The sequence below is a fragment of the Crinia signifera genome, chromosome 8 (genome assembly GCF_055691185.1).
Source record: "Crinia signifera chromosome 8, ASM5569118v1, whole genome shotgun sequence".
Lineage (NCBI taxonomy): Eukaryota > Metazoa > Chordata > Amphibia > Anura > Myobatrachidae > Crinia > Crinia signifera.
In genome coordinates this window covers 27,882,923-27,900,181 of record NC_139224.1, presented here as the reverse complement: position 1 = coordinate 27,900,181, position 17,259 = coordinate 27,882,923, and the positions used below count along the sequence as shown (strand labels likewise).

Genomic DNA, 17,259 nt, shown 5'->3' with positions numbered 1-17,259 from the left:
GCTACAGCAAAAGTCTCCTTTTTCATTTGGGCACAACTGATACAGTGGCGTAACAATAGCACAGCAGGCACTGAGTAATGTGGGTACCGAGGCCTGCGGGGGCTATTGTTACGCTGCCCTGACCTGCCTTATCCCAGCGCCGCGTCCGTGGCTGGGACCGCAGATCTATTAGTCTGCGTTCTGGCGCTCCTAGCCTCTTCCTGGCTCCTTATGTCAAAATGTCCCTCACAAAATGGCCGCCCCCTTACAGCAGACAGTTTTTAGGATGCTAGAGGAGGCAGCAGCGGCCTCCTCTAGCATCCTAAAAAACGGTCTGCTGTAAGGGGTGGCCATTTTTTTAAGGGACATTTTGTCATAAGGAGCCAGGAGTGCTGGGACGCAGCAGACAAAGTAGAACTGTGGGTCTCAGGCCCCAGAGTGATGTGGACAGGTAAGACAGGGGGGCGGGCGGACGGGTAAGAGGGGGCGCCAAAATTTTCCAGCGTGGGGCACAAAATTTGTTGCTAAGCCCCTTATCTTATAGTTTGGTATCTGCTACACCCCTCACATAAAACCTGCATTATTCAAACAAGAAACTTATTGCATATAAACAAGGGGGTCTGCTGAGTACTTGTATTGACCACAATGATATTTGAAGTGAAGCACACACTGTGCCTTTGAAGAGCTTACAAAAAATAACTTCTGCAGGGCACTGAACAGTCCCCCGGTGCATTGCTGAGGCCTTATTTCCTCTGCCTATACAGGTATTCCCTCATCCTGTCATACCAGGACAAAATGTCCAATTAGAAACCCTTAGGCCAGCATGAGACCGCTGGTTGCTGTGGTTACCCAGTTTCCACAGACATGGAATGCTCGGCAAGAGTTGCCAGCACACTAAGATTATTCCTTTTTATTAGGGAATTCAGTATGCGTAATAATTTATAAGTTCAAGAAGACTGTCTTCATACATCATGCTAAGGTGCATCGTGGGAGTCCACGTTAGAATGTGAGGCATTGACGCCACTCAAAGTCTATTCCGCAAAGTATGGCCATCCCACATGTCACAGGAGCCAGATAAATGTGCAGTTTTCAGTCACCGCTTGCAAAAAAAAATATATAAAAATGTCAGGTTTTAACATCAAAACAATTCAACACAGGATATACCAGCTTCTAAATCTGTTTTGATGTACGGTCTACACCAGGCTGACAGGAATTTTAAAGTTACCCATGCATGAAGGGAAACAGCTAAAATGCCAGTTACTTTGATACGACAAAAGGCATTGTAACATTCTCAAATAAATATTTAAAATATTGTCCTGCTTTTCAGAGGCGTATACAGCTTTGTGCAAGAGCAAATTTCTATAAAACTCATCAAGGCACATTAAATGTAATGTTACAAACCATAAAGGTGCCCACAGACGCTACAATTGTACTGTGCTATGCGTTTTTGACTGTACAATAGTTCTATACAATTTTTCTTCCAGCTTGCTATGAGATGTGCACTTGGATGCATGTGATGAACCCATGTTTGTAATGTTAAATTTCAGATGTAGTCTAAAAAGTACGTGCAGCACGTACTTTTTTAGACATACAATATCGGGCTCCAGGGAACATAAACACCATCCAATAATTGTACATAAGATGCAATTTGTGCTTAAAAAGTACAAAACGCATTCGATAATTGATGCGTCTGTGGGCACCTTAAGGAACACCTAAAATTAGAGGTAACAAAGCTTGAAGAGAAATATTACATGCTAAAATGAAAATTTGTATTTCTTCCTGGAGTTGCAGCAAAATTTGATGTGAGATATGGCTATGGGCAAGATTCAATTAGATGTGATAATTGACTGCAACGGTAAAAGGGGCGGTGGCCTCTGGCCAGGGCCGGTGTAAGGCTTCTAAGCGCCCTAGGCAAAACTTCGACCTACTGCCTCTCCCGCCCCCCCCCCCCCCATACTGCCACCAATAACCATTTTCCAACCCCGTAATGCATACTTGCCTAACATTCTGGAATGTCAGGTAGCCTCCCAAAAATGTTGTGGTCCACCCAGCCCCCCCAGGAAGGTGGGTAAGAACCCTGCTTTCCCTAGAGGCCCCCAGCACCCTCCCCTTTGCCACATATAACAGAGAACAGGAAGAGTGGGCAGTAACGTAGGGAAGTATGCCTCAAGAGAAAGTATGGAGATAAGGTCTTAGAGGTTCCACAGCAGACACCTGCATTAAGTACAACAAGGATCCTCACAGACATCATTAATTTTTTGATAGGCAGACTTAGTGGCGCCCCCCTAGATCCTGGCGCCCTAGGCAGCTGCCTAATGCTGCCTAGTGGTAGAGCCGGCCCTGCCTCTGGCATTAACATCCCTGGGTCAATTCAATTACAGCCACTTTTCTTTGTGCGGCAAATGAATGGCTAACGCGCCTATCCAAGATAAGTACTCAGGGCCATGGTTTAATATGATCAGGACATTTATCACAGATTTCTGTTCGAGTCTCTATCGGCTCAAACAAAGATCTGTATTAAGTAAGGCCTGCGGACTGTGGCGGCTATTACTGAATAGCTTCAGCAGGTCAATTAGCCGGTGGTAATTACAGGCAGCTTATTGAATCTGGTAGTATAAATAGCATTGTTAGTAGTCTATTAACTGAAATGTTAAGGGCCTAAGCTGAAGTATTCTATACTAAATATAGTTTAATCTCAGGTGGCACTCCAAGCGTGGCATTATATAGTGGGGACAGCACCATGTTCATGTGAGCTCAAGCTCATGATCAGTGGTGGCTCCAGAGGAGCGGTTGCAGCACAGTTCAAAATTCAATTAGGGGAGCCACACCCACTGCCACCAACTGCCTTTCCAAACTGGCAGTTGGTGTAGCTCCTCTGTGAATTTTGAACTGAGCTGCAGCCCCACCTCTGGAGATGCCACTGGTCACAATACATCCATCATCCACTTGACCATGCCAACCGTGGACCCCTCCCAAAGGTGCTCTATTAGACTGATATTGAGTATCTATGGAGGCCATTGAAGTACAGAGAATTAATTGTCATGTTCATGGAACCATCTTAAGCCGATGTGAGCTTTGTGACAGTAAGTAGATGGTGGGTAAACATATCCATAAAGCATGTGCATGATCAAATGGAAATAGTCAGGTACAAATTCTCGCATGTATTAAAAGGGGCATGGAAACTAGGGACTCAAAAGTAATTATGCCTCTGTACAAATCATTGGTTAGTCCGCACCTCGAATACGCAGTGCAGTTCTGGGCCCCACACTATAAAAAGGACATCATAGAATTAGAAAAAATCCAAAGAAGAGCAACAAAGCTTATTAGGGGAATGGAGAATTTAAGCTATGAGGAAAGATTAAACAATTTGGGACTATTTACATTAGAGAAGAGACGTTTAAGGTGGGACATGCTCAACATGTACAAATATATCAGGGGCCAATATAAGGAACTGCCAAAGACCCTTTTTTCTACTAGAAAGGAATCTAGGACGTGAGGGCATGAGTATAGATTAGAAGAAAAAAGATTTTGTTCATCTATAAGAAAAAAATTCTTTACAGTCAGAGCAGTCAAACTTTGGAACTCTCTTCCTGAAGAAGTGGTGTCGGCAGACACTATAAATATGTTTAAAATAAGGTTGGATAAACATTTATTGGTTAAAAACATCCATGGGTACGAATAAGTAACATAATCTGTCTTTAAAATATCAGAACATACTATACAACAAGGGATAAGCTACTATAAACATAGGTTAAACTAGATGGACGCAAGTCTTTATTCAGCCTCACCTACTATAACTATGATAGAGCCATCCTCATCTAGCCCTTTAATAGGATTAAGTGAGCCAGGGCTGTCGGACTTAATCCTATGCTGACTTCCTACTGTATTGTTCTACTTGTATTGCAGCTCCGAACAATAGGCCTTGGTGAGCCATGGCTATCCAAAGCCGGTTAGTTGAAGAAGGCTCGATCTGTAGGTAGTGGCATTTTGTTATTTGATCTTGAGTGTGTGTCAGGAAAACATTATTCACACTATTGAACTCTATCACCAGCCTGAAGTCTTCTACTGGAAGAAACAAGTACTTCTATAGGTGAAATGGCTTGTTTTCTGTATAGTAATAGAATTACTGCCAGTAATAAGCACTCTCTGTATGGTAATGCCTCATTTGGATTACTAAAGGGCATTTTGATGCCTGTAGATTTAAGGCTGCATTTCTAATGTAGTTACCCATTATCACTAGAAAACTGTGTAGAAAAAGTTGAACTTACTCTAGAAACTGTGTTATATACTTCCTGCTGCATTTCGACCACCTCCAGGGATGGGTGTTATAATTTAAAGTTGGGGCCATAACGTATTGCTGGTGTTTCCCATTCTCTTCTTTACATTTATTACTGTCATCATGTGGTATATTGAATCTGAGAAAGTAAGGAGAAAAAATGGGTCATCAACAAGCCAGATATGAGCCACTCATGTGGACATTGTAAAGCAGCCATTTTGAAGGAAGTGAGGTCTATCAATTTTCAATTAACCAATAACCCTCCTATGACATGTCTCTGTTATGCCACTGGATTCTAGTGATCTGATAGGCTGCAATCTCACAAATATCGGCCTGGCTTCCAAAATGGGCGGCTTCCAAAATGGCTGCCTCTGTTGTGTGTGTAAGTGACAAGTATACTTTAAGAAATCCCATTTTGTGAGGGAAAAAGAACAAGAATTGTTTTCTAAAAATACTTGGATACTCACCAATAAAGGAGAATAATAATTATTAGCCATCTAGACATGAACAAAAGGCCTTTTGAAATAAATAATGTTCCTACTAAATCTAGAGTAGATGCTATGGTGACAACGATCTTTCAATGTTTACATACTGTGTCTGGTATTCAATGCCCTTTTACACTCACTCCTAAAGCCCTAGGTCTAAAATATATATAAACTGCACAGATCTGTTAGGTAGTAAGATTTATTTTGAAGACAAACATATTTACATAAAACATACACATGTCCAAGCTCATGTGCTATCGTAAACGCCGTGCTCAGTCCGTTGTCTTCGGTGATCGAACAACTTCTATACTGGTCACATACCGTGCCGAGTTCAGCCAGGCCTGCCAGGAGCACAGAGGAATCAGGAAACAGAGCTCATCACATTGTCATTGCTAGATTACAGTTTACCCCGTTGCTAAAGGAAAAATTACCGTAAGTATACTCAATACTTAATACTGTACCTATACAGAAAGCAGGAACTTTCTATTATCCAGCCCTCGCAGCAGCCATTCCAGTAGCGTCTCATGGGGACAGCATTGAAAGCTTCACTATGCAAATATGGCATGCGTGGGCTAACGTCATCTTCAAATGGCATTAGCCCATTGACTAAAGTAAAGGGATCAGTATGATTCTTTCTGATCATACAGACGGGTTCTTATCGGAGCCCATGTCCCAGCGATGTATATTAATACAAGTAAGCAAATAAAGAATCATTATAGCTGCAAATTGGATTCTTTAATATTCGGAGCGCCCCGTAATTTATAATAAATATGCCTAAAACTGTGTTATCATAATAGGTTTTGATTTGTATATAAGACCCTGGTCTGGAACAATTGACCGATGCTTTCTTTAGGCTTGAGTTACACGTTGCGACCAATTTGTGTCACGTATTCCATTCCCATAAAACAATGACTGGAAACATAACATCTTACCTAATGTATCACATTTCTCTTGCGCTCTGCATATATCCTGTCTGAAAACGGATGGAAAACAAATTCTTACTATAAATTTTGCACAAGATCGTTCTATCACTGTCCTTTAACATAAAGATTATTTAACATTTTGACAATGATCTCTGTTATTTCCATTGGCTAAAGAAGTGGGTGAGAAGTGCATACATTATTTCCACACGCTAGACTTTTCCATACATTAAATCATAATTCGTAAAGCAGTTTTTGAGTAGAACTTAGCTCCATGTAGAGCAGCGAAATCTCGGCTGTGGGATAAGCAGGTTGACGTAAATCTCAGTAGAGGAAATATCTGCTGCTGGTGATGGTCTGCTAAACGGATCACTCACCTCATTCATCACGTTATAACATCTCCACCTTCGTAAATCAGGAGAACAGAGCAGCAGCCTAAATAACAGGCGGCTGATACAGAGTTGGTGGTAAGATGGGCATAACGGGGCAGTATGGATGGCATAATGGTTAGCATTACTGCCTTACAGCGCTGAGGTCATGGGTTCGATTCCCACCATGGCTCTAACTGTGCGGAGTTTGTATATTCACCCCATACTTGCGTGGGTTTCCTCCGGGTACTCCGGTTTCCTCCCACAATCCAAAAATATACTGGTAGGTTATTTGGCTTCCAACAAAATTAACCCTAGAATGTCTGTGTGTGTGCGTGTACATGTGGTAGGTAATATAAATTGTAAGCTCCACTGGGGCAGGGACTGATGTGAATGTTCAAACATTCTCTGTAAAGCGCTGCGGAATATGTGTGCGCCATATAAGAAACTGCTAATAAATAAATAATAACGTACCGCAAAAATAAGTATTTGTAAAAAAAAAAAAAAGTTCATATTCAAATATGGGGGATAATTTAGATGTGGTCGGAGTAGCTTTGTCCATTGCAAAATACCGATATTCGGTAATCAGTGCATGTGACCCATTGGGTTCTGGGATGATGGTGCAGAGTGGCATCAGACCATACTTTTCAACTGCAGCATGGTAGGCACATTGGGGGCATGACCACTGGGAAGGTCGGTTGACCGGGGGTGTGGCATCATGTTTGCATCATCATGACTCCGGTATCCGGACCTTGGGTTGACAATGCCTAGGTCGAAAATGATTAGGTTGACCACTTATGGTCAACAGTGTGTAGTTTGACACCTAAAAATGTTCGACATACCCTAGGTCGTTAATAATAGAAGGTTGACACAAGTTAAAGGTCAACATGAACATGGTCGAGACTGAAAGGTCAACACAAGTTTTTTTGGTACTTGATTCCTAGCACGGCGCCACCGATTTTGATTGTAAGCATCGCGTCGGAAAAAATCGCGTCGATCGCATCGCATGCCAACCAAATCGCATGCAATGCGATCGACGCGATTTTGCATTAATTTTAATGTGAAATGATCCAAAACACCCCATTGTAATAGAAACCCCACCTGATGTTTGAAATGGCCCCCAATTTTAACGCCACCCCGCTATAGACGCCAACCCGAAGCGTGGTGAGCGCAGCAAACCCGCGAGGGGCAGCAGTACGCGTCCTCCGACCTTTTCATACCCCTACTATCCACGTCGGCGTGGAGTTGAGAAAAAAAGTGTGGCGAGCGCAGCGAGCCACCGAGCCCGAAGCGTGGCGAGCGGACACCTGTGAAGCCCGCGATGGGCTGCGATACCTGTGAAGGTATCCGCGTCCCCTCGCGGGGCGCGCTGCGCTCGCCACGCTTCGGGCTCGGTGGCTCGCTGCGCTCGCCACACTTTCTATTCTCAACTCCACGCCGACGTGGATAGTAGGGGTATGAAAAGGTCGGAGGACGCGTACCGCTGCCCCTCGCGGGCTCGCTACGCTTTGGGTTGGCGTCAATAGCGGGGTGGTGTTTAAAATGGGGGGGGGGCATTAAACATGCTTTTTACACATATTCAATGTTAAATGGGCCATATTGGCCCATTTAACATTGTCACCTATGTGAAATCGGGTTGATCGCATCGCGGGCCATTATAATGGCCCGCGACGGACGCGATCAACCTGATTTTCAATTTAACATTGTTCCCTATGAGGAAATCGCGTTGATCGCGTCGGTCGCATCACGGCCCCTTATTAGGGGCCGCGGTGGAAGCGATCAACGCGATTTTCACTTTTACTGGCAATTGAGCCAGTTAAAGACAGAAAATCTAGCCCATCGCGTCCATCGCATGCCTTAAGTACCTTAACTTAAGGCATGCGATGTACCACGACGGGCGCCGTGCTAGGAAACAAGTACCGTTTTTTTTTATTGACTTGGTTCATACTTTACCATCCAAGTGGACATAGAGTTAGATTATAATAGTCTTCCGAGCATTCGAGGGGACGAGGTACAATGATACAATGTTCATGTCAACATAGACAACCTTTAATGTGTCAACCTTTTTAGTGTCAATCATGTTCATGTCGACCTATACCTTGTGTTGACCTTTTCTTACTGTCGATCTAGGATATGTTGACCATTCTTAGGTGTCAGTCTAGTGACTGTCGACCCACCCATTGTCTATCATCTATACCATAACCCATGCAATGCAGATACTGTATAAGGGAGATGGAGGGTGCTACAGCGACGCAATTCAGCAGTGAATTGCATCATCGATTTCCCCCTTGGACTGCCCACTTGTACTCTAATGTGGGTGGCTGTGGGTGTGGGGGCTGAAGGGGAATAAGGGATACTTGCCCACCTAACTGGAGGGCCGGGAGCACCACTTGATTTTAGTATGAATCAGGCTGTCTGATGCCATTTGAGGGGGCATTGATAGCCTACGTTCCTCCAAATGAAGGCGTGTTTCCGCCATTGCAAGGATGGGAAGAGGCCATATTTCCTGGTCTCTTGGTAGCTCCTGCAGCAGCCGGCTTGCACTACCCATGGGTTACAAAGCCAGCCTATGGGGGGGTATTCAATTCGAGTGCTATTTTCACCTAGGAAATGCTGCCGTTTCTGACTGCATTGAATCCCATATTGAATACCCCCCTATGTGTCAGATATGATCCAATACTGAGTTCTAGATGCAGCAGAAGAATTGACGCGTTTCGCTGAATATTAGTGCTGCTGCTTCTGTGTAAGCAGCATCAATAGCAACTCCAACCACATCTGAATGAGATCCATGGCACACCATTTATGCCCCATCTGCCTAGGCAGTAAGTTCGGCAAATTGGTGCGCAATTGCGTTTTCCTATAAGCACGGGGAAAAGAAACGTCTCCATACAGGTGTATTAGCAGGTAACTCCCAGCCTGGATGTTCGGCATTTGCCACAAAGCACCTTTCCTGCACCTATCTCTTGTGTGTGAGAGCAAGAACAACACATTGGAAGTGAAATGTTCCGCACCTTGTAATCAGCACCGCCGTATCATGATGCGAATGGTGGTTGTCATCCGGGTGATTCTGGGACTGTTGCCATATACAAAAGTTTTTTAAAGTGGTTTGAGCATTGTAAGAAATGGATGGACCCTCCTGTGCAGGATAATAATGAACATATATCAGGTTAATATGGCATTTGTAGGTACATACCGCCATAAAAAATAAAGGATCATTCTGTACCTGTTCATCATGGACGACTGCTAACTTTACTACAGCGATATTAATCAAATTTCCAATGCTCGGGTCCTTATAAATGGAGGCTACCTGCATGGGAGAGATAATTATTCAGTTTATGATTATCATTAAAGAAATCAATGTATAGTCATTGTATGAGATGGACCTTTAGAAAGGGGTTAGGGGTAAATTTACTAAGACGGGAGTTCTTTTGAAGCTGGGATGTTGATCAGATTCTGTCTATTACATACCTCCCAACATTGTAAGTATAGCAGGTGGGAAATTTAGGAGGCGTGGTGTATCAGGAAGGGGGCGTGGCCTGTACTTGCGGTGCTGACACGAGGCCACGCCCCTGCTTACGCCTCTGTGATGGCATGTCCAGCAGCTCCGTTAGCTGTTGGCTATGCCCCCAGCCCCTCTGGCAGCGTCTGTTCACGGGTGACAGGGGGGGCTCCTAACTGCCCCCCCCCCGCCGCTGGACACTGCCAGGAGGATTGTGGGAATGTCCCAAAAAAGGGACATTCCCGCGATTTGTCGGACAGTTGGGAGGTATGCTATTATCTCCTAGAAGGGCCCAAAAAAATAAGCAGTAGAATCTGATTGGTTGCTATGGGCAACATACCATTTTCAATAGTCTTAGTAAATTGACCCCTTAGTGTAGGTCAAATAGGTCATAAAGGGTTATTATACAACCATAGTGAACCTAACAAAATCTATTTGATATGTTTTTTCATTATATCAAATTGTTCTAACTGAACAATTCCTAACGTCTTGTCCTCTTTGTCAGAGAAAGCAGGGTGGCACTATTATCAATGTGTAGGTGCCACTTCATGATGCAATTCAACAACATGGGACACTTTAATAACCTAGAAAGTCAACCTTCTAGCCATACGGCTCCGAGTCTATGGAACTCACTTCCCTGCACAGTTCGAGAGGCCCCCACTCTAGAATCCTTCAAAAATACTCAAGACTTTCCTGTTTACTCAAGCATTTCCGTAATTCTTAGTAAGAAGAGTTTCTAAAAAGCTTTTTTGTACTTCATTGTTACTGTACTGTATTACATTCATTCTATCTGTTAAGCACATTGAATCCTATTGGAGAAAGAGTGCTATATATAAAAATTATTATTATTATTAATGGACATTTCTGGGAACCCAAAAAATATATTTTGCCAATAAAATGATTTGAAACATTTTTTGCTTCCTATTTCTGAAAAGCCATGCCCTCTACCATTCTGCCATAAACCCCCCACCTGTGGCATAGTCGAGAGAGTGCGATGTATCAAGCATTACATTTTGAATGCAGTACATTACACCATTGATTGCATGCATAGAAGCATTTAACAGGAGCTGTATTTTGCAATGGGAAGACTTCTGGATGTACTTAATGCCTCGATAGTCTTTCCACGAATGTGCGCCTGTAGGCCTGCACATTTGTGAGCCACGGGAGACACTAGGAAGGATCCCGCTGGATTCCTCCCAGTCAGTTTTAGTAGGTTTGACCGCATTTTATCCTTAGTACATCCCGCTCACAATCATCCTAAAGAATTCAAATGTCCAACGAACTTGGGTTATTGGCCTAGAATTAGCTACACTACACTACTAAGATGGGAGTTCTGTTTCAGATGAGATGTTGCTATGGCAACCAATAACAACTTAAGTCCCGTACACACGGTCCGATGTGTTCTATTTTTCTAATCAAATTTGCCTATATAAGCAAAATTTAATTGAAATCGAATGGAAATTGAACACATTCGATTTTGATTCAATCCCGATGCTCGGCCCTGCGGCATTGAAATCAAATAGAAAAATAGACTGCACAGGCAGGACTATATAGTACAGATCTGTGCTATATACTGTAGTCCAAATGCTTTTGCCATGCGATTCGATTGCAATTTGATCCCAATAGCAAGGCAATCACACCATATATACACCCCTTTAGTAAATAAAGTGTTAATAAACCATACTTATAGGACATATTCAAACATGCGTGCAATGCAGAATGAGCCCCATGATGTTTAATACAGTGCTCAACACATTTGGGTCATTGTCTGGTGGATTAAGTCCATCAAACCATTTGGGGAACAAAAGTGTTTTTCAGAGTTTCACATGTCTGGCTGATTGCAACGGCAAATTGTAAATTAGTACCACTAATAACCATATGGGGGCGCTAATGCTCAGGACAGAGGCTACAATTTTTCTCAGCCATTTACAAAATGCATTGATTAGCGCTGTGTTAAAAGCCGTAAGGAAGGGTCCAATACTAAGCATAGAAGTTCATTACACAGCAGGATATATATAATGGGATGCAGTTATAATCCCGGCGGTTGGAATCCCTGCGTTCAAAATCCCGACACCGGAATCCCGACCGCCGAAATCCAGACACTTTCTCCCTCTATGGGTGTCCACGACACCCATAGAGGGAGAATAAATTAGTGTGCCAAGCATAGCCCCCTTGTCGGGATTTTGGCGGTCGGGATTTTGAACAGCGGGATTCCGACTGCCGGGATTTCGTATCAAACCCTATATATTACCCCTTTTACACCAAAAATCCCAGATCCGACCGGCATTTGGAAGAAGGATCCAAGTCGGGTCAGATCCGGGATTTACACCATTTTTCCGCAGTGTAGACGGAGGCGGCGCTTGGAGATGACATCATCTCCAAGCACCGGGACTGCACTCATCCCCGCTGGGACCGCTGATCGCCGTGCTGGGGGCAGCCCAGCACCAAGGTAAGCTGCCCCCAGCCCCCGTGCACCCCCCATCTGTCGTCCGGGAGGTGAATGGATGCCGCGCACAGGCATCCATTCACTTCCTCCGCTGCCACCGCTGCTGTCTGCAAAGTATAGCAGACAGCAGCGCAGGCTGTCTGTGCCCCCGTCCAACCTGCGGACGCTGTGGTCTGCAGGTTACACATCCCCCATTGATGTAAATGGGAACCGGGCCGTATGACCTGGCGTACCCATTTACACCGCCCTCTACCCAGGTCCTAGCCGTGTTCTACCCAGGTCAGGACCTGGGTAGAAGTCCCGTGTAAAGGGACACGGCGTGTCCCATTTACACCGCCGCTGACCCGGGTCTGACTCGCGGAAGACCCGGGGTTTTGCGGCGGTGTAAAAGGGGTATTAGTCACAAAGATTACCTTAAATCCCCTTTATATCTGTTCCTTCTCATTGAGTGACTGCTTAATGTAGCAATGCATAATTATTATTATTATTATTATGGAAAATTGTTTGACTTGGGTGTATTTGCCAAGCACTAATTATCGGGGGAAAACAACATGGGAGTATGTTAGTTTTATTCAGCAATGGCAAGTTATATCTTGGCCATGCCTAATAAACGCGTATGATGATCCTCAGTTACTGACATATTAACACTGCTGTAATTACTTCTTGTGCATTCCTATTTTTTATTAACCTATTTAAATATTATTATTTTTTTGGTCACCGCCAGTTAACCCTTTGAGTGCCGAGTGAATTTGTCAAAATTGGTGTGAAAATGGCCAAGCAAACATTTTTTATTCATCATAAATGACCTGTAATGTTTACCTTCTATAGGAAATATCTATTTTTACACATTTTTTTCATTTGAATTTATATAACAAATGTGAGCGACTCTTGGCACTTAAAGGGTTAAAGATAATCCTGCTCTGTTTTGCCGCGTTTCCTGATAGCAAACACAAATGCGGAACTAAGATGCAACTTTGGGCGGAATAGAGATAAAATTAAAATAATAACTGTTACTAATGGGCACGTTTGCAGGGGCCACAACAGCTTCTAAGGGGTAAGTAGGGAGTTCTATTGAAAATGGGATGTTGCCCATAGCAACCAATCAGATTCTACTTCTTCTCCATTTAGCACCTTTTAGAACATAACAGATATAGGGGCGATTCAGACCCGTTCTTTACCGGCCGAATTTGTCCCCTATGGCCGTGGTTTGCGCAGGCACAATTTTGTACAAACCCCGGGAGCGGACGCTTCACACTCGCCGGGCCGTTCGCTCCAGGAGGGGTGGCAGCAGAGGAACGCCCAACATTTTATGAGCATCCCCATAAATAGGCTGGGTGTTCCCCTGCAGACACAGGTGTTGCAATGCCTGTTTGGGGCAGGTGGCTGATGTCACAGGACATCAGCGCCGCGCTGAATTCGGAGGACAGTCAGGCTGACTTTTCATTACATACAGCAGAAAAATCATTCGATAGTGAGCGACAATCGAATGATTCTTCGGCCATACGCCGGCATGCGAGGGGATTCGCACGGCGGGCGTTTGGCCGGGTGGCGTTTACTTGTTTTGCAACCAATCAGATTCTGGGCCAGATGCCCTAAGCTTCAAAAGTGATCAAATGGAGAGTGATAAACAACCAACCAATCAGCTCCTGCCTGACATATTTCAAACACAGTCTGTGACATGGCAGGAAGGAGCTGATTGGCTGGCTGTTTAGCACTCTCGCTTAGTGCATGTGGCCCTCTATCTTCTCATGCTCAGGGTTGTCAATGCCTCTCCTCCACAAATGTTGCATTTGCATAATAGGTAGCTGGCTTTGGTCTGCTGATTGGTTTTGTTTCTGCTGGATGATTTGGGCTACAGTATTAATGACACGTCAGCTGGCTTTCATCTTTCCTAAGGACAGGGCTCTGTGATGTACAAATTACTTTTTGGACATATGTAAAGGAAGAGCTGGCAGCTATTTACAGCTGTAAACACCTGGAGGAGACTGACGTGCATTAACCCCAAGTGGGTAATTAGTCAAACCCAGCCTTTAACTTGACACTTAGGAGCTGATTGGTTGGCGCGTTATAACCGTTCACTTTATCACTTCACCAGTCTTAATAAATCTGCCCTATAGTGACGCCACTGCTTCAACTTTCTTGTCCCATATATAAATAACCATATAATCAGAATCAGCTTTATTGGCCAGGTATACTCATGTATACTGGAATTTGGTTTGGATTGCTGTGCAACCAGGGCCGGCGCCACCACTAGGCAGCTCTAGGCATTTGCCTAGGGCGCCGGCACCTGGAGGGCGGCGCGAACTGTGTAAAAAAATTGCTGCCCCGGCGTCCCTGCAGTGCTGGGGCGGTCAGGGGTGTCCGTGCCGTAGGGGTACCTGCGGCGCCGTCCCTGTAGTGAATAGCAAATAACTAGCGCTTCCCGCGCCGCCGCGCGCATAGCGCTAGTTATTTGCTATTCACTACAGGGACCCCGCCTGCCGCAGCCAGCTTTATACACATGACGGCGCCGCAGGTACCCCTACGGCCGGACACCCCTGACCGCCCCAGCACTGCAGGGATGCCGGGGCAGCAATTTTTTTACACAGGTACCACCCCCCCTCCCCCCGGCACCGGGGCGCCCCCACCCCGACTCGCCTGGGGCGCTCCGATGCCTTGCACCGGCCCTGTGTGCAACAGCCAGTTAGGTACAATTAGACAGTGATATACATACACTTGACGGCGCCGCAGGTACCCCTACGGCCGGACACCCCTAACCGCCCCAGCACTGCAGGGATGCCGGGGCAGCAATTTTTTTACACAGGTACCACCCCCCCTCCCCCCGGCACCGGGGCGCCCCCACCCCGACTCGCCTGGGGCGCCCCGATGCCTTGCACCGGCCCTGTGTGCAACAGCCAGTTAGGTACAATTAGACAGTGATATACATACACTAGATGTACCCTGGGGGTTATAGATGCAGGGAACATATACCCGCCGAGCTGCGCAGCACCTAGGCAGCCATCAGCTGCACCACTGGTTGTTGCAGCAGCCAGGTAGGTAAGGATATAAGCAGAGACAGCACAGTTAGCACACCGGGAACACATACCTGCCGAGCTGTACAGCGCCTAGCAGCCATCAGCGGTGCCACTAGTCATTGCAGCAGCCAAGTAGGTAGCAATACAAGCAGAGACAGTACAGTTATCACACAGGGAACATATACATGATCATATAGCCGCCAAGCTGCACAGCACCTAGGCAGCCATAAGCGGCGCCACTGGCCGCCGCAACAGACAGGCAGGCAACAATGCAAGCAGAGACAGTACAGTTATCACTCAGGGAACACATGCCCGCTGATGTTCAGTGAATATAAACCCTTTGAGTGCCAAGTGAGTTTGTCAAAATGGGTGGGAAAATAGCAAACATTTGTATTCATCATAATGACCGGTAATGTTTACCTCATATGGGAAATATCTTTTTTTTTACACAACATTTTTTATTTGAATTTATATAACAAACGTAAACAACACTGGCCTTTTTAGCAGATATTTTGAGCATCTCTCACAGAGATTTTGGCAGTCAAAGGGTTAAAGTGTCTGCTGATAAAGATGGCAGCACGTTTATTTATATAAATACAGACATGTTATAAGTCTCCAGTTCTCTTCATAGACAGGAAGTGAGGCAACAAATGAGATACTTACTATGGACATTAGCGTTAAAACATAATGCTGGAGATTAGCACCGTGAAATCCAACCATCTTGTTGTCAGCAACTACCATCACTTCAACATACCGAGGGTAGGACAGAAATCGCTTTGTTCTTCTGTGAGTATGTGTAGCATTGATCTTATCACTATTATCATATGAGGGCGCTTGGTTTGGTACTAGCCTCTGTCTCGTGTTCTCTACCTCTGAAAACACTCTGTTCTGCGGAGTCCCCCTATTCCTGTGATTATATTTTCGACCTGTAATAAAATTTAAAAAAAAAGAGACAATTTCATATAAGGAAATGCCAGGACCTGGTAATATTGACTTTATAATCGTTATTGTACTTCCTCCTTACGCTATACACAAGCCTAGTTATTATGATGTTTGTGCTTTTTTCATTCTCCAATCTGGAACGAGGATCCAAGAGCTTCAGGGTAATAAGAAATGTTTCCTGGCTGCAACTAGACCTGTAAGTGGAGTAGGTTGCAATCATGGGCAGACTGAAACCACGCTACTGCCCGAGGCAGCAACTGAAATGGTGCCTTACTCATTCCTTAAAGAGACAGGTACATTTGTGTTCATCTGGCAAAGAGTATAAAGGACCAATATTTATTCTTCTGGGGGGGGGGGATTTTATCAAAGATTAGAGAGAGATGAAGTACTAACCAATCAGCTTCTAACTGCATTGGGGAACAATTATCAATGACTGTTATCATACGCAACAAGTTTTAAATTGTGATCAATTGTGCTCAAGTCAATCAGCTCACAGCATTCATGTGTTTAAAAAAAATGGCAGGTGGGAGCTGATTGGCTGAAGCACCATTGATCATAGGCGAGATTTAAAACTCGCTGCGTATGATAAAACTAGTTCATAAATGTTTATCTTGGTTTGAAAACTTACAGTTCGGAATTTATTTGTATCTCTATCCATTATCTCTGTACAGACTTGATAACTCTCCCCCTTAAGGCCCCTGTAAAGTATGCGATTTGGGCCCGATTTCACCCGATTCCGGCGAATCTTGCTGAGAAATCAGGTGAAATCATCCCAAATCGCAAGTGTATGACATCTGATCCGATGCACGGTCCCATGTGCGTCGGATCGGAGTACGAGGTCAGACGAGCTGGACATAAGATTAATCTTATGTGCAGCCATCGGCGGCGCATCGCGGGTGCTAAGCACCAGTGATGTATCGCATCCGATACAATGCCGTGGGCTGGTAGCGGGGTGCGGTGGGCAGTGGGGAGAATTGAAAAATCCTATTCAAAAGACTGGGCTCCGAGAGCTCTCTCAGCCAATCAGTGGCCGCCCATATGAGAGGCCGCTGATTGGCTGACAGAGCTCTCTCAGCCAATCAGTGGCCGGCCAGTCTTTAGAATAGGATTTTTCAATTCTACCGCCACCCGCCTGCAGCTCCCAGGCTTACATACGATTTATTACTTGTATCAAGTGACAAATGTTAGTGAGCTCTCAAGGGGAGTTACTGGGGGAGCTCAGCGGAAATCCTTAGGACAAGGCGGCCTAATGTATGGGGGCCTTTAGTCTTTTGTGTATTCAACACCAAAATCCGGCAAATTATTCTGTGGTTAATAAGTAATGTAATAA

At 44.8% G+C, this 17,259-nt stretch overlaps 1 protein-coding gene across 3 annotated transcripts in view; it reads right to left on the bottom strand.

Moving 5' to 3' along the window:
• The window catches only part of ADAMTS9 (ADAM metallopeptidase with thrombospondin type 1 motif 9), a 237,736-nt gene that overhangs the window by 174,153 nt on the left and 46,324 nt on the right, over positions 1-17,259 (bottom strand). For all 3 annotated transcript variants that reach the window (XR_014454314.1, XM_083156037.1, XM_083156038.1), the window contains exons 4-9: positions 15,651-15,913; positions 9,252-9,335; positions 9,040-9,164; positions 5,673-5,713; positions 4,976-5,081; positions 4,248-4,394 (exon numbers count right to left, since the gene is read on the bottom strand). Coding sequence is in view for 2 of the 3 variants with exons in the window: in XM_083156037.1 (XP_083012163.1) it covers positions 4,248-4,394; positions 4,976-5,081; positions 5,673-5,713; positions 9,040-9,164; positions 9,252-9,335; positions 15,651-15,913 (766 nt within the window). In the remaining variant the exon portion in view is untranslated. The remainder of the gene's footprint in view (positions 1-4,247; positions 4,395-4,975; positions 5,082-5,672; positions 5,714-9,039; positions 9,165-9,251; positions 9,336-15,650; positions 15,914-17,259) is intronic.